Source organism: Sphaerodactylus townsendi, linkage group LG05, assembly GCF_021028975.2.
Source record: "Sphaerodactylus townsendi isolate TG3544 linkage group LG05, MPM_Stown_v2.3, whole genome shotgun sequence".
NCBI classification, from domain to species: domain Eukaryota; kingdom Metazoa; phylum Chordata; class Lepidosauria; order Squamata; family Sphaerodactylidae; genus Sphaerodactylus; species Sphaerodactylus townsendi.
In genome coordinates, this window is record NC_059429.1 from 99,772,018 (window position 1) to 99,790,288 (window position 18,271).

Below are 18,271 nucleotides of genomic sequence, written 5' to 3' on the forward strand. Positions count from 1 at the left end.
CTGGGAAGCGGAGGTGCCAGGCAGGGAAACCTCCTCTTTGATGCTGTTGAAGATTGCTACTCCGACTGAATCTCTTTCAACACTCTGCCTCCATGGGGCAGAGGTGGGATGGCGGCTGCAGGGGATGGCAGAGGGGGATGGCAGCTGCTCTGGAGGGATACGCCCACGCTACCCTCCGACCTCCAGGCCACGCAGAGCCACAGTATAAGGCTGAAAGAGCCGCATGCGGCTCCAGAGCCATGGGTTGCAGACCCCTGTACTAGAATGTGTCAAAATTCAGGTACGTCTATGTATTCTTGATGATACACTAAGTAACATTCAGATTGATGAATGAGGTCAGTTTAGGGCCTTCAAATTCCTTAGTCCAGTCAGACTGTTGAGAGTTTGTTGCACTCAAGCAGTGAAGTAACCAAGATTTGATTCTGAGAACATCCAAGTAAAAGGCAGATACTTAACTCCACACATCTAATTGTGTCCTCCAGATGCCACTGCCAGGCTATTAAGCGGCAAACTGATGATGCCTGAAGCTAAAAACATAAATAAGACCTCCCCAAGTATGCAGTCAAGTATGTCCTGACTGCAATATTGTTGTGAAAAATACGTATATATTGCTGAACTGTCTCATGAAACCAGTGTCAGGCAGGTCCCTCAAATCATCCACTCAAAGAAATACACACTTACCTATTGCTGAATACTTTACTGCAGTTGTAAACTTTAACTAGCAACATCTCTTCCATAATGAGCTTTCTATAATGTGGCCACCGAAAGAGCTGAAAAGCAAACATGAACAGGACAAATGAATGTTCAGTCCTTCGAAGGGCTCAGTGTCCCAGTACTTCACATCATATACTTTTAGAAAGCACCAGACTAAGAATATATTCTGTGAGTTGCCCCATCTGTTTAGCTATAAAACTCTCCACCATTCATATAAATATTGATGATAGGTAATCTGTTATTTATTCTCATTCATTAGTAACATAGTAAATAGATTTATTGGGAAAATTATATCCACAAGCTTAACTGATGGTACAGAAAAGATTATTATTTATCTACTAAGAATTTTTATGCCACCTCCCCACACATTAGAAGAATTCAGAAAGGATGCATCTGTGAAACTCTCTACATTCAGAAGCACCCGATACACCTATAAGTACCACTTACAAGAGGAAAATGGGAGATAACTATCACTCTCATATTCTATGTCTGGGATTCCAGACTAGATGGCCTAATCTAGCAAGACAGTTCTTATGGTCTTCAGTTTTGGAATGAAGAGTTATAAGAGCCTAAAGCCATTTATTCTCAATAAACAAACAGTTCCATAAACACTGCAAACCACAGGATTTACTTCAGCTCAGGAACCAGTTTTCAGCTGTTAAGCAGATATCAGGAAATCTGCATTAACTAAAAAAAACCTTCCATGCACTCGATTAGTTGCGCTACTACCTTACATTCCCCAATATTCAATGCATAAAATGTTAAAATAATTAAAAATGAGTGATTTTTTTTTTACATTAGACATTAAAATGTTAGATTTTCCAGCAATTTACTAACAGTCAAATCCCAGGTCATGGAACTGTTAAGATTATTTCTGCTCACAAGAGTACAGTTACCAGTTGGGTTGCCCTGGTACCAGGGAACCAGAAATGGTGGCCAAACTCTCACAAGATTGCAGGAACTGGCACAAGTGTTTGCTGCATTGCTTTGGAACCTCTGGAGGAGTTTGTCCTCCAGCAGTTGGATAAGCAGCTGGCTGGCAAGCAGTGGGCAGGATGAGAGATTGCTTATCACTTTGTTATAGAACCAGACCTAAAGGCCAGATAGAAATTTGAACGCTGGTTCACATAGGCCCCTTCCACACATGCAGAATAATGCACTTTCAATCCACTTTCAAAATTGTTTGCAAGTGGATTTTGCTATTCTGCACAGTAAAATCCAGCTGCAAAGTGCGTTGAACATGGATTGAAAGTGCATTATTCTGCATGTGCGGAAGGGGCATAGTGCAGCAACCTGAATACATAATTTTACATGGAGAAGCCCAAACTGTAAAGTTGAAGTGCACAGTTCCTGTTACCATAAAAAGAACTTGATAATGCTTCCTTACCTCTCCAAAGACAGCTTCTTGGCCACAGCGTATCTTTTTGGTCTTCTGAGTAAAACCTTTGGAGAAAATACATACGAACATACAAAGGTTATACAATTGGTCTAACAAGATCAGCTCCTGCATCTCAGGCAGAGGACTTTCACATCACCTACTGCTTTTCTCTTTTCAAAATTGAATTTAAATAGTGACTTTCTAATCATTTAAAGATGTTTATCAACTCAGTCATCTTTCTGCTAGAATGCAATATTAATTGAAGCTTCTCTGGACAGCCAGAGCTGGGGGTGGGGAATACCAGAAATTAGGTAACACCAGCAGACAATGGTAACCCCCTCCCCAACTCTTGCCAGTTCCCAGCTGCTGACTACCGTAGCACAAACACATTTACTGGAGCAGACCTTTGGTCCATCAAAGCTAGTTTTGTCTACTCAAATGGGCAGTGGCTTTGCAGGTTCTTAGCTAGAGGTCACCTGTTCACTGATCCTTTTACCAGAATTATCCAGGATTGAACCTGGGGTTTTCTGCATGCGCTGTAGATCCCCCCCTCCCCGGTTTTGACACCCAAAAAGGTTTGCTGTAGAGAGAAGTATGTAGTAGGAAATCTTCCCACTCATCCATTGCCTTGCAATTGGGGTTGCCAACTCCATTTGTGTTCAGATTTGGGTGCAGAGTTTGGGGATAAATCTTAGCAGGGATGTCATAATATAAAGACCCTCCCCTCCCACAAAGTTGCCTTTTTCTCCAGGATCATGTAGCTTGGAGGGGAGTTGTAATTCCAGGAGAACTCTCGGCCCTGGGTTGGCAAGTAGGTTGGCAACCTTACAATGTGCCTTAAAAGTCTTGCTAAGCTTCCTTAAACCCCTTGATAAATGAGACTATAAATCTATGCTGCTATGTAGGGAGAGCTCTTACAGCTCATAGGCAATGTCAGGTGAAGAGAAGAAGATCCTTAGATAAGATAGTGAGGTCTGCACCTTCTTTCCTGTTAAGTGTCATTCCTTGTCTGTCTCCAGATTGTTACTCTTAGGGCAATATCATCCTTCTTGGAGGAGCCAGCATGGTGTAGTGGTTAAGAGTGGTGGATTCTGATCCTGCTCTTCCAAATGAGCGGCGGGCTCTTATCTGGTGAACTGGATTTGTTTCTTCACACCTACGTATGAAGCCTGCTGGGTGATCTTGGGCTAGCCACAGTTCTCTCTGAACTCTCTGAGCCCCACCTGTGACCTGTCTCACAGGTGTCTGTTGTGGGGAGAGGAAGGGAAGGAGTTTTTAAGATGTGCTATCAGTGATACATCACTCCAAAGAATATCAAGAAGATGGCCAAGAATTACAAAGTGAAATGCTGGAAATGTAAAGTGGACAGTTCTTCTTATCACATGTGACAAACATGTAGAAACGTTTTTAAAAATTGAAAAGAAATTCATGCAGAAATTCGGAAAATCTTAAAAATAAAATTTGCAATAGATGTTATGACTATGTTATTAGGCATATTACCAAAAACTATTTGAAACATTTTAGAAAAACTGCATCAATATTTGATAATGGCAGCCAGAGTAGTACTTGCTACAAAATAGAAGGCAGAGAATGTCCAAGTCAGAAGAATTGCAAAAATAAACTAATGGAATATGCAACAATGGCAAAACTAACAAACTTTGTGAATAAGCAACCAATTAAAGGATTCTCAGGTAAATGGAAAGATTATTGTTTGTATTATCATTTATACTACTCAAAAAAGGAAGAATAATGATGGAAAGTGGAAGATGTTACTAAAATGATTATGTAAACTATTTTTAACTTTGATGAGATGTTCTATATCAGTTTATAAAGGGCTTTAAATGGAAACAAACAAATGGCTAATCACTTTATGAAAAATGATGGAATGCATTTATCAGTGTTTTTAATATATTTTGAATTTTCAGAATTTATATTAAGAATAACCATCATTACTAATCAGTAATTGTTTCTGATTTCTATTTAATATTATATGTAGAATTTGGCTTTGTCTCTTGGTCTTTGGAACTAAATGTAATTATGATTTTAGTTTCTTTTCTTTTTTGTTAATTTCCATCTATAAAAAACTAAATAAAAAAGCCAAGTATCTATCTAAAGAGTTCAGTGGTAACCAGTTGTTTGAAAGGACAAAACAATTCCTTAAGTTTGAGATTTCAATTCTGCATCGGCTTTCTGAGAGCAATGAGAGTATGAAAAGTGAGATGAAATTAGGCTGTTGAATTAGGTGTGACATAAATCATAACCAGTGATTTCAGGCAGTAAAAGTTCACCTCTCTGAGGATGTGAGAGGTTGATTGGTTGTTGACATGAAACAAACCGTACCATGGAGAGAGACTGAAATTATGTGAATCACCAATTCCTTCTACAGGGTTGGTGATGGCAGTAACAGATGCCTTCTCTAAGTTGAAGGGTAAAGTACAAAATGGATCCCAGACTGTTATCAGTTTGTGAGCCAACGGTTACTCAGCTTCCTCACTAGTAAATGTTGACTCACAAGCTGAGCACCTTCCTTGGACAGAGCAGCAGAATGGTCCTGAAAGAGGAAAATTCTGTCCACTGGATCTTGTGTTATTTTGTTTTTTTACAGGCTTGTGTTCTTCTACAGCAATGGTTCTCAACCTTCCTAATGCTGCGACCCTTTAATACAGTTCCTCATGTTGTGGTGACCCCCAACCCTAACATTTATCCATTTTACAGATGGAGAACACTGATGCAGAGAGTCTTAGGCAACCCCTGAGAAAGGGTCGTTCGACCCCCAAAGGGGTCCAGACCCCCAGGTTGAGAACCACTGTTCTACAGTGTGAAGCACTTTCTCAGAAGTGAGACTGATTTCACTCATTACATTCTTCCTTCACAGAAATAATTTTCTTTTAGGAAACAGAATTCGTATCACTAGAAATGCTGCTTATTATCATCAATGCTCTGACTAGACCACTTTTGTTTCTAACAGATGCTTCTTGATACGTACAAATAGAAAGTCTGTGCTGTACTTCTAACATTCCACTATATGCAGATTTCCTTTGCATTAAAGAAATGCACTGTGGGAAGCATCCATACATTTAAACGATATTGAACTTCCAATTTGGTTTAGGATTGAAGTTTTCATTTCTATATTATTTTGTTGCTGGCTCTTTTCTAGAGCCACACACGTCCCAAGACTTACCCCGAGGATTTTATCTGTTCCCCTGGTTCTGAAGTTGTCTTCTCTATAACTTATTGTTGGAACCAAGTTACTCTACTAGGGATGAACATGCAAAGGCCTGCAGTGAGTTATCATGAAAGTGGCCATAGGTTTAAGAAATATTTCCACTCCCTAGGGCCAAGAAGAGAACCCAGAGGATTTTCTTCTTCTTTAAAGAAGGCTGCTTCACACTAGTCAAACATCCCATATAGCTATTCACATTAATGATGTAAACTATATGTATCCATGTGTACACTGACATAGGATGAAGTATTTAACTACTCTGGTTGGACAGGAAGCTTTGATTGGCGGCCATTTCCCATAACATTTACATGTACATGCAGTGAAATAGGCACACAACAATGTACAAACACAGGAATACTGCAATGCAGGGAGGAAGAATATCTATGTTGGAATAGCATCCTGTATCAAGCAGGTCTCCGTTTCAGAGATTTCTTCATGATTCCATTACAGAATGAGCAAGGAAACAGTTCACGTATCAGATGCCCCTATCCCACAATGGTAGCAGGGAGGAAACAGAAGAAATAGGCATCCTGATCAGTGCACAATGGGTACCATCCAGCCAATACAATTAGCCATAAGCCCATGGGAGACAGTACCCAGAATATTGTCTCACTCTCCCCTCCTGGCACACAACTGCCTATTTACCACCTTTCCCAGCAGAATAAGTAGCTATTTCCCACCATCCCCTCCCTCTTCCCCAATCTCTATACTGCCTTTGCCTCCACCCATCCTTTTCCCCAGTCCCCACACTCCGCACCTCGGAAGCTGAGTTGCACCTGCCTCTCCCCTGCCCCTGGCAGCTGGGTGACTCTCTTAACGCTGACACTCAATGCCATGGTGTTGCCAGGACTTGGCTCAGTGCTGTGCTGACCAGGTGCGACTGCTCGCAGTGCAGGACTCCACCTGTCTCTTCAGTGAGTCAAGACTGGGGACTCACCAAGCAGGTTTGGCCACTCAGACCCCACCCGCAAGTCACACATTATCCAGTTCTGGCAAGGCCTTATTGCACTGGACAGGCATCAATCACTCAGCCCCCTAAAACCCAGGAAGCAAGCTCTTTCTGAAACAATACAATGGACTGTGACTAAACACCATACCCTGTTGAGTGTCCTGTGGGCCCCATCTGTCTTTTCAATTGATCCCTATACTTTGAGGAAACTCCCATTCCCATGCCAGACAAGCACTGTTCCGAAAGCAAACTTTACCAGCTGGAATCATGCCCACAAACAGTTCCAAATGCATTTGGAAACGTCACTGGTTTCTGTTTGAATACCATAAACCACAGTGTATGCCATCTCTTTTCTACTTCATCTGAATACACAACAGGCTGCCTTATACTGGTCAAGACACTGGTCCAATTAGCTCAGCACTATCTGCTCTAACTGACAGCAGCTTTCCAGGATCTCAAGTAAAAATAGGTCTTTTTCAACTCCTTTTACTGTATGCCCTTTCACAGAAGTTGGAGTTGCCAGAGATTGAAACTGTGACCTTTCACATGCAAAACAGGTACGCTACCACCAAGCCGCAACTCCTCCCCTGCTGACAGAAGAGACAGAAGGCATGCTTTCTCTAAAGCTTAATACCAAGATACAATTTTGATTCATTTTCTGAATTAATGAATTATATTCTGAATTACTAGAAAGCTAAATTTTCTACAGAATATTTGTATTATTTTGACTTAACTCTTCTTTCTCTGTTCCTTTTTAGTTACTTCTATCCCTATCACAGCACCTACGAAAACAAGCAGTTTAATTATCAAGACCAGGTGTTGCAAATTTGTTTCAGTGACATTTGGGCTGGGTTGTCACCACTATGTGGATGATGTTCACTCAGCTCTATCTTGTGCTTCTGGACCAATTCCAGGGAGGCTGTGGAAAACCTGAACCCTGGAGGCAGGTTTGGAGTGGATAAGGTCTAATAAACTGAAGCTTAATCCCAAGAAGATGGAAGAGATAGTAGTGAGCAGAAGTCTTGACCAAGGATTTAAGGTGTGACTTGATCTAGATGGGGTTGCACAACCTTTGAAGAACAGGCTCTTGAACTCAGACATTTTGCTGGATAAGCAGGTGGCAGCTAAAGTGAGAAGCGCCTTTTACCTAGGATTGCCAAATTCATGCTAGGGATTGGGGGTGGGTGGAGTGAGAGAGAGAGAGAGAGAGAGAGAGAGAAATGAGTGAGAAATAGGGAAGCAATGGCTGGCATCCTGACAGACTGATATCACTTACAGAATGACCAGAAGTTATGTCAGCATGTCACTGGTGATAATTTAGCATTCAGTCACAATTCTGAGTTTAAACCATAGCTTGGGCTGAATGCTTGAATGTCCCCAGTGATGCACAGATGTCTCTTCCAGTTGTGCTGGAAGTGATATCATTGTGTTATCAGTGACATCATGACATCGCCAGCAAGAGGCCCCCTTCAGTGGTAAGTCTCCCACCAGTTGCTCACCCTATGCTGGCAACCCTGCATCTATCCGCTTAAACTGGTTAGCAAGACGAGGCCTTCTAGCCACTGTGGGTCATGCCTTGGTTACATCTAGACTGCATTTCTGTAACGAATGATACATGGGGTTGCCCTTGAAAACTGAATCTTCAGTTGATGCAGAAATGCTGCAGCCAGGATGTTGACTGGAGGGGGTCATGGGAACCATATTATTCCAGTCGATCTTCCTACACTGGCTCCCAGTCAATTTTCAAGCATGATTCAAGATGTTGGTGTTGAAACCCTATACTGTTTGAGACCAGTTTGAGACCAGCATACCTGGAGGACTGCCTACTCCCTTACAAATCTACCTGACCACTATGGTTATCTTTTAAGGCACTGCTTTGGGAGGCACTACTTTGGGTTCCTTGGCTTTCTGAGATTAGGTGGATGGCAATTAGAGTTAAGCACTGATTAAATTTCAGGTTTGTGTTATTTTAACCTGAAAATTTTCAGTAAAGCCAAACAAAGCCGATATCCTTGGGCTGTATTCAGGTATTATGGAAAATATTCAGATTAAAAAACACAAACCTGAAAATTTTCAGTTCATTTCTCCCTACCCCACAGTTTCCCAGGCCCTTGGGGGACAGATCCTGCATGCAGCATTGATCTACATCAGCCCCACATGCAGAATCTGGTTGGCTCTTTGCCTGCTGGTGCTTTTCAGGGCACATTTTGGATTACCCAGGCAACTGCAGACAACTGGCAATTTAAAATACCTACCAAATTTCATAATGTAATCACACGAGGTATTGGCATTATTAAACCTGCCTTTTAAAAAATGGAGGATTTCCCCCCTCCAAATCTAGAGGTCACCCATCCCAATTCATAAAAGTATATCTCATTTTTGTACTCCCTCCACTATGCAGAATTTTTAAAATTTGCCCTCTAGGCACAGATTCTGAATTATAGATATAACAAGGAATTATAGATATTATAGAAATAACAACAGGGGATTTTGGGGTGTTGTGTGGTTTCCAGGCTGTGTGGTTATGTTCTAGTAGTATTTTCTCCTGACATTTTGCCTGCATCCAGGGCTGACATCTTCAGAGGATCTGATGTAGTAAAGCAAGTGGAGTATATATACCTTTTTATATATATAAACCTTTAATGGCATAATTAAAACAGCAGCAATATACCAGAAAAATGGCGACCTCAGTGTAATGATACAATCTCCAGTACAGTTATAACCGTTTGCTGATGACAGAGCACAAAAAGTTAGCCAGCGCTTCCATATACCTTTAGAATGTCTAGGGCAGTGGTGGCTAACCTATGGCACGGGTGCCAGAGTGGGTGTAACCTCAGCTTGTGTTACATGGGCACTCAGAGCCCCCTCTGTGGGTATGTGCAAACAGAGTGCCCCCCCCCCCCACATCTAGGCTGGCCTGGGCCTCTGGGCTCGATTATTAGCATTAAACCTAAGACCTAGTTTTGGGGAAGCAGTGTAGGTAACCCTGTTAAGTGCTGTTAAACCCCACTGATTTTCATGCAAAGAACTAAAGTGTGATCCTTTACATGGGAATAAGGTTGGTTGCTGGCAATAGGGCTTGCTTTTGAGTAAACCCTCCTAGGGTCATGATTCACCCGTTGGAAGAGTTGCACGGTTGCTTCAAAGCAAAGCCACCAACTACCACCAAGCTTACTCCTGAGTAACGCATGCCTCGGAGCCAACCATCTTTTCTAAACTAAAACCTCAGTATTCAGGTTAAATTGCCATGTTGGCACTTTGCGATAAATAAGTGGTTTTTGGTTTGCAATTTTGGCACTCGGTCTCGAAAAGGTTCGCCATCGCTGGTCTAGGGTGGGAGAAAGAACCATTTGTCTGTTTTAACAAGTATAAAGGGTGCAATTAGCAAGCTTGATTTGTATACATGAGTGGGATCCACTCATTTTAGCATGTGAGTAACCATAAAGAATGCATAATCAATTAGTGAGGATATCTGCACAGTAGTAGCCTGGCCTTTTGATCCCTTTTATTGCTTACTGCCTAGAGACATCCTTTGTCTGGGTGGTGTTCATTAGTCACTGTCTTGATTCTAGTGTTTTTCAGTACTGGCAGCCAAATTTTGTTCATTTTCATGGTTTCTTCCTTTCTGTTGAAATTGTCCATGTGTTTGTGGATTTCAATGGCTATTCTGTGTAGTTCAACATAGTGGTTGTCAGAGTGGTCCAGAATTTCTGTGTTTTCAAATAATATTCTGTACCCAGTTTGGTTTATCATGTGTTCTGCTATTGCTGATTTTTCTGGCTGAATTAGTCTGCAGTGCCTTTCATGTTCTTTGACTGGGCACTGCGTTTGGTGGTCTCTAAGTAGAGTTGTCCACAGCTACACGGTATGCAGTAGACCCCTACAGAAGTTAGAGGATCCCTCTTATCCTTTGCCAAACATAGCATTTGTTGAATTTTCTTAGTGGGTCTGTAGATTGTTTGTAGGTTGTTTCTTCATCAGTTTCCCTATATGGTCAATGATTCCTTTGGTACAAGGTAAGAACACTTTCTTTCTAGGTGTCTGTTTATCTTTATTCCTGTGGCTTGTTCTGGGTCTTGCAGCTCTACTGACATGGAATTTTCACTTGAAAATTTTCAGTGAACAGTACATTCTCATTTGATTTGCAAATGAATCTTATTATCCCTTGTGATAAGTGTATTTTTAGTCTTCAGGATTGTTCTTAATGACTGCTCATTATCTTGAATGTAACTAACCTCTCCCCTAGGAAATGTTTGTGCTGCTTTGAGACTGCTTTGGCTAACTTCTTTTTATTATGCTCTCTCAACACACCCTTTCTCATAAGAATCAGTCAGTTATGATTTATATGTGGTGTGGAATGAATGCCTAAGGGTATTTTTTTGCACATGCCTGGCTCAAACACACTCTGGAAGGCTGTTAAGAGGGGTGTGGGAGTGATTAGGAGAAAGAAGGCAGCGTCTATTGGGAGTTCCCTCTTGTACCTGTGCTGAACAACTGTAAACAAGGAAGTGAGTTACCAGAAAGCTTGCTTATATCCAGGTTTCAACATGGCAGGCTTAACACACAGCTTTATTAAAATACTATGAGATTAGTAATTGCTACATGATAGAGTCTACATTTTTTTAAAAAAAAGTCTAAAGCATCGATATATGATGGGTTCTAACATTATCACACAAAAATAATGTGATTTGTTGAAGGCAGAGTAACATTAGGCTGTCTCACACTGGGACTTTCCACAATATCAACAGTGATCCAGAAGAAAACCACAAGTCTGATATAACATACTTGGTTCCAAACCTGCTTCATCCATGGACTCACTGATTAATTATTTTCTCTCAGTTGCATGTCTGGGTATAATCATTTAAGTGAAGTCTCCTAGTGGATCCCGGCTTAAGAACATTTTGGCCTGGGGAAGGGAGGATTATGTGGGTCTATGTGGGTCTAACTAAAATCGGTAGAGAAGAAACTGAAACAGAAGAAGTTCTAACAGTACAAAATCCCTTCACCTTTGCCACTTTCCCCTTCATGGACTCAGTGGCAGACCATTTGTTTCTGCAAGCAGGAAGTCCCATATTCAGTCCTGTTGCCTCCATCTGAAAGGGATCAGGTAGTCGTGATGTGAAACAGTGGAGACTTTCCAGTTGCTGACAGAGATGACAGCTCCATTCATACAGCCTGACTCAGAGCCATTTACACAAACTCTCCACACATTCAGTGTTGGAAATTAAAGTGGACATGAAATGCCCATTCCTCTGCCCCCTGCATGATCGCCAACAGCCATCACAGGGACACAGTACATGAGGACTCTTCCTTCCTACATATGCACGATGCTCATGAGCCAGCAGTCATATGGAGGTGAAAGCATTCTCACCTCTGCTGTGTTCAGCCAATGTGCAGAGGGGTTGAATGTATAGGACAAATATGAATCAGCTTTGTGTGTTTATTTGTAAGCATGTGAATTTGTAAGCATATTTGTAAGCAGGTGACAAGACTGTCTCTTTCCTATTCACGATACACAAAATTGCAAGTTGCAGACCCTCAGTTTACAGAAGGGAATAGATAATATTCATGTATTATACCTCTGACTTTATATCAGCCATTTTAAATCTTTGGAACCACTGTCTCTTTGTGCATATGTGTGTTTTTATGAGCTGAAGCTTCTCCTTTGCAAGTTCTCCTGCCTGATGAACTATATTGTTTCCATGGGTCTTGCTACCTTTAAAGATCTAGGATGTGTGAACAATATTTCTGAGTAGAGGTAGCTGTTGGGCTTTTGTGGTTCACTTGTCTGACCTATGTAGCAATTCATGTAGACAGGAAAGAAGATTTATTAATAGGAATCTACCTCTCAAAGCAACAAATATGCTGTGAGACTGCATTCCAACCACTCCCAAAGTCAGACTACAGGCACAAATCAGAGGAAAGCATCCATATGAGTCAGATCGAAAGCATACAGAACTGAAACTGATCTGACGAAACGCCAGGCTACGTGAGACACTTAGAGTTCCATAAACACAGCTGCCAGCATTTTTTTCTCAGTAAGTTTGCCAGAATGGGGCAAACAGCAGCTCTCCAGAGCCATTTCATGCCTGGAAAACTGTGCAGGGTAAAAACTCTCTCTCACACACACACCCTTCTCCTTGCAGTTCCAATCTAAATCAGGGTTCTATAAGCCAGACACTCTGTGAGTATCTGGGGGTGGGGGGTGGGGAGAGGTATTAGGGGTTCTGTTCATTAGAGTTCCAGGGCTTTATGCACATGTGGTTTCCTTTGCACTTTGCATTTCCTTTGGATTTGATTCTCTGTTACCCACACATTTACCCCTCTTCAGCAGTCATCGCACCTTCAGATCAGAGAATCACTGCAATTTCCAAAAGGTCTGAAAGTGTGGTTTTTCCTCTCCCTTCACAGGGAGAGTGAAGGGAATCAGCATGGGTTTTGCTTCTTTTGGGTTTTCTCACTCTTCCCTACCTTCCCTTGCCCACACAACAACAGTTTCACCCGCTCTTCCAGCTACCACTTTGGAAGGATCAAAAAGGCTGTTTGTTTTTTTCATGCTCTAGCAAATTAATGCTATACCACAGAAGGCACCAAAAAAAGGCACCAGGCAACTTTTCCAGGTGGAGATTGCACAGAAATAACAAGGAAGTAGGCAGTGAGCAAAATGGTGGATCAGCTCAGCTTTGAGGCAGGAGAATCCCATGCGCAAACAAAAACTGTGGGGAAAACTCACTTCGAAACCAACAGCCACGGGGTAACTAGTGCGTGCATAAAGGGCCACAAACTTTGCCATTTTTTCAAGCAAACTAGAGTGTCAGTATCCCTAGTGCACAGGGAAGTTGTAACAATCAAACATCCAATTAAAATTAACACTAATGTACCCATTACGACCAGCAAAAAATTATAAACATTGGCACAGCTATGCCAGAATCATGTTGTGTCAGAGATATTTGCTTATTAAAGCTTCATAAAACTCTTTGGAATCTCTTCGTAGAAAGTACTTTTAGTATAGATATTTTTCTAGTATTTGCTTGAATTATTTTTAAAAATTCCCACTGATTCCCACAAGCATTTATTTTTGAGAGAAAGCAATATAGTGGAAAACATTTCTAGCAGTAGACACATTTAAAGACTATGACCAATGATTGTTCAAACAGTGAAAATTATCATACTTGCACTACGTGAAATCTATGCTTGAGATATTAGGTCTTGAAGCTAGATCTACTAGGGTCCAACCAGACATGGTGTTTTGAAACATGTTAGTGCAAGTTTGATACTTTCAGATATGATTGCTTCTTTTCCCCCTCTTCTCCTGCTAATAATTGCATAAACTTCAGATTCAGAGGACTGGCTGCCTTCAATGAATCCTCAAAGTTATCCCTTTCAACATTTATATATGCTTCTCCTTTTGTTTATATTTCCAGATGGGTAGTTGTATTAGTCTGTAGCAGCAGTGACACATCAAAGACTAACACAATTTATGATGTAACAAAAAAATATGATGGAATAAATGTTGTCAGTCTTTACATTGCCCTTAATGTCCTGTATTGTTTTCCTTGTTTGTGTTATCTAGATACAAGCTTCAATGTACATAGAGGTTATCTCAGCTACAGACAGATGTGCATTAAATCTTGGCCCATTCTCAACAATTTGAGAATGGCAGGTCCAAAAATTCAATGTATACCTGCACCAGTTTCTAAGGAAGCACCCAGTCTTTTCCCTGGATCCACATTAGCCATTTCAATTAAATCCATGAGTTCATGTATTTTTAACATATTTTCCATTGAAAATTAACATCCATATCTGAGAAGTTGTATTCAAACTGGAGAATGAAGGAGGCATGTAAAGTTAAATAGAGATTTTAATAGAACTTGCACTGCACAAGAAAAACAGCTTATTTTCTTTTTCAATTAGTCACACAGATCAAGAAGTGCAATAGACTGGTGTTGTGATTACACATGGCCCCCACCCAAGTCTTATTCATTCACACACATATCCCCAAATGGATCATTCCCCAAATGGATCAGACTCCCATTCCAAATTGATCAGTGTATTTCCAGTTTAAAATGTTGGATCCAGCCAACTTTTTGACTCTATCATGTGAAATTCTATTCCCTGTCCCTCTTGACTTTTATGCATGTAGTCCAATGATTGTAAGAATGATTTTGTTTTGTTTTTGGTAAGTACCATGTTTCCCCAAATATAAGACAGTGTCTTATATTTGGGGAAACACGGTACTTACCAATATAAGACAGTGTCTTATATTAATTTTTGCTCCCAAAGATGCGCTATGTCTTATTTTCAGGGGATGTCTTATATTTCTGTATTCTGTTCATCAGGCATGCTTCCAAACAAAAACATTGCCACATCTTACTTTTGGGGGATGCCTTATATTTCGCACTTCAGCAAAACCTCTACTACGTCTTATTTTCCGGGGATGTCTTATATTCAGGGAAACAGGATAGCTAAAGAGAACCTCTCCTTTCTTTCTTTACTGTAGTATCCAGTAATTGGAAACTATGACTATTCAGTTATCATCAAACTGACTGAAAAACATAATTCTGTCTCTAAAATGGGCCTCACTTTTCATTCAGAAAAACACTCTGTTCCCTAGCTAGCTCAACCGGGAGGAAAGTTCTAGTGTAGCTTGTTCCTTTGTATGCTAATTTTCTACATGCAGGAAGTTTTTTGTTTCATGCAAAGATGCCCTAAAGATGTTGAATGCTCCCAATTTGTAGTCAGAAACAGCAGAACCCATTCTAATATCCAGTTTACCAACTATCTAGAAATCAGGCCCTAGGAATGATTTAAATAGAAATTTCTCATCAGAAATATACTGGGAGCAGTTCCCCTTTTTAAGGGGTCTGCATAATTCATCACAGGCTGACAATTGAACCCAAAGACCTGACAAAAACAATAAACAACTTGTAACATAAACATCTATGATTTGAGGTACTCAAGGTGATATGTTAAAGTTGTAAATGAGAGAATACTTCTCTCATTCAGGAGTCAATCAGCAGCCTCAGATGATCACGTTTTTGCTCTGCATAAATTTATGTAGAGATTTCACCTTAATAGAGTTTGATGTTTCGCAAAATGTTACTTGGTACAATTAAACATTAAAATTATCAAAATTTTACTGTATTCTAATCTATTAGATATTTTATACTGCATGTTAAAGTGACGACCCCCCCCCGCAAATAAGGGCGGGCAATATTAAAAAGTGGAATGCATTTTCCAAAACACAATTGGAATCTACCACAAATGATACAAACTCTTGCTTTATGAAGTTGTTCTTCTGTCCTCCTTTAGGCACTATTTTATAAAACAAGCATTCAAGGTTTGGGCATAAATGAAACCACTGGATAAGAGATTATGCAAAAAAGAAAAGAATGTTCCCTCTTTGATTGTCCAAGCATAGTGCAATAGCAAAACAGGAGAAAAATACATTTATTTTCTCTCTCCCTGTAGAGAAAATGGAAGACTACACAATGAACTCATGTGTCTCCATTGCCTCATAAGTGCCTCATAAGTGCACTGCCCACAGCTTGAAATACACTGACCAAAATTCCTTTGCAAAACAGCTAAGAATTTGAATGTAAACAGCACCAGAAGAAGAAAATATTGATTTGAATTTGATTTGTAGAAGTGAAGCTAAAGGTTTCTTGGTAAAAAAAAATAATATTCATTAAAAAAATCTTTGGCATTCTATGAAGGCACAATAGAAATTAAGACAATAGAAACATTTTTGGAATATATCAATATAGGCAAGGCTTCTCCTTCAGACAGGAGCATATTAGTGGTATAATGAATACATCTACATACATAACCAATGGAAAAATATTGTATCTATAGTTCCAATACATGACAAACTTGAGGGAAAACTGCAAGACTGTTTCTTAGAGTATGGCATCAACACATGCTCAAAAAATTTTTGGCAGCCTGTAATATTACAAAATACTGTCATAAATGATGCTATAGTAATTTAAGTGGCCATGATATTTGAAGTTCTGCACACAAAAAGACAATTCTATGTTAAGAATAATGTCATATGCTGCTAATCTATAAGACTACATTAGTGTGATTATTATTCCTTCCAAAATATTCATGGAAGGTCAGTTACTTCTCCCTGAAGGAGGAGTTTTTTAGTTCCTAGAGAGGACAGCCAATGGATTTCGGTATAGTGGTTAAAGCACAGTGGACTTTAATCTGGAGAACTGGGCTCAATTCCCCATTCTTCCCCATGAAGCCTGCTGGGTGACCTTGGGTCAGTCACTGTTCTCTCAGAACTCTCTCAGCAGAGCTGGCAATCGCAAATCATCTCTGAAAGTCTCTTGCCTAGAAAACCCTACAGGATTGCCATAAATCAGCTGTGACTTGACAGTGCAAACATGCCACACACAGAGAGAGACATAGACATACACACACAGTCTTCTCATGCAGAGATATCCCTAAATATGTGCCTCTTGCATTACATGCTACTGCTTCTGCTGTGTATATTAGACCTCAAGAGCCATGCTATTAAATGTCATTTCCTCACATTACATTTTAAAGTGACCTATTGACCCCATCTGCCATTAAAATAATAGCTTCATTATATTCCTCCAAGGTACTTATGGGGCATACATGGACTCCTCTACACAACAACCCTGTTAGGTCGGTTAGGCTGAGAGACAATGATTGCCAAGGTCACCAAATGAACTCAGCAGTGGAGATGGGAAATAGAAAGCCTAAATCCTTATCAGCTTAAATGGTTCCTCTTGCCCTGGTAGCACAGCACGCGCAAGTGTGCAGAATGCAAACATTTTTGGCCATAGTAAGTGATCTGAGATGTTAATTACCTTCCAAGTAGCTAAGATCACAAATAATACATTGCCTGCAAATATGTCTTTTCCTAACATATATGTAGATAACTTGAGATACAGAACGTTCCCAAAGGAATAGGACTATTAACATTGATCACAGAGTGGCAGATATGATGCTCTCGCTTCCTTTTATAAATGAAAGTAAGAGCCTTTGCTTCATTTTGGTTTTTCTGAAGGTAGTTTCACAGGGGCCAGGCCAACCATCTTGAAGTAGGACACCAGTTGCTTAGGAACTTCAGCCAAGACTGTCTGGGAAAGAGCCTCACGAGGAGCCTGCAGAAGGGAAAGAACAAGTATAAAGAAATCTGCGCTCTACAATACATACTCAGAAGCTCCTGAATCTTACATCTCATAATACAAGGAAAAACGGAACTCAGAAAACAAACATTAGACTCACTATGGAACATTCTTCTTTTTCATTTAGAAAGCGATACAATAATAATTTTAAAAGAAGCAAGCAGATGTCGCTGCTTTAAGGAAGTTCCAGGTCCAGATAACAGGTGTTGGTGATGCAAAATGAAAGAGTCAGCCTGTCAGTCCTGCCTGCAAGACAGCCTGCTTACCTGCCAGCAGAACAAGACCTGAACAAGACCTGGTGAGCTGTGACCTGCACCTGTGGCCAGAGAGAGGGAGGGAGAGTCCTTCCCCACCCACCTCATTTGGAACACCCGTGGAGGGTGGGGCCTGGCAGCTATATAAGACACTGCAGCAGCAGCCCAAGGCAAACGTTGTGGACCCGTTTGGGGGACAGGCTGGGGGATCCAATGATGGCAGCAAGGGAGCAGGGCTAAGACACCCACTCCAAGCAATACAACCTGAACCTGTTTCCTAGGGAGAGACTGGCCACTAGGGGAGCTGATAAGGGGTCAGGGATCCCAGTTCTTATGGGGCGGGGAAGGTATGCTGATAGGATGAGGCCAAATGAGAGAAGGGCATTGAGACAATATATGAATCGTCCCTGTTCTGACCTCATTCCTATTTCCAGATCTGAGGGTTGTGGGCAAGGGGTTTTCCCTGCTTCCTCATTGGGGCTGACCAGGTCTATCAACAATGAGATCAGTGTCCTCAGGGATTATTTCGAGGACCAGCAGATAGACCTGGAATGCATCATGGAAATCTGGGTTAAGGAGGGTGAGACAGTT

At 40.8% G+C, this 18,271-nt stretch overlaps 2 protein-coding genes across 8 annotated transcripts in view; both read right to left on the reverse strand.

Moving 5' to 3' along the window:
• Positions 1-6,195, reverse strand: part of LOC125433935 (fer-1-like protein 4) — a 78,988-nt gene extending 72,793 nt beyond the window's left edge. The window contains 3 exon segments of the mRNA XM_048498882.1: positions 682-770; positions 2,102-2,157; positions 6,073-6,195. Coding sequence (XP_048354839.1) covers positions 682-770; positions 2,102-2,157; positions 6,073-6,151 — 224 coding nt within the window. The 5' untranslated portion in view covers positions 6,152-6,195.
• An 8,531-nt stretch (positions 6,196-14,726) lies between these two features.
• The window catches only part of LOC125433021 (RNA-binding protein 12-like), a 76,731-nt gene continuing 73,186 nt past the window's right edge, over positions 14,727-18,271 (reverse strand). For all 7 annotated transcript variants that reach the window (XM_048497275.1, XM_048497271.1, XM_048497272.1 and 4 more), the window contains one exon: positions 14,727-17,402. In XM_048497275.1, coding sequence (XP_048353232.1) covers positions 17,286-17,402 — 117 coding nt within the window. In that variant the 3' untranslated portion in view covers positions 14,727-17,285. The remainder of the gene's footprint in view (positions 17,403-18,271) is intronic.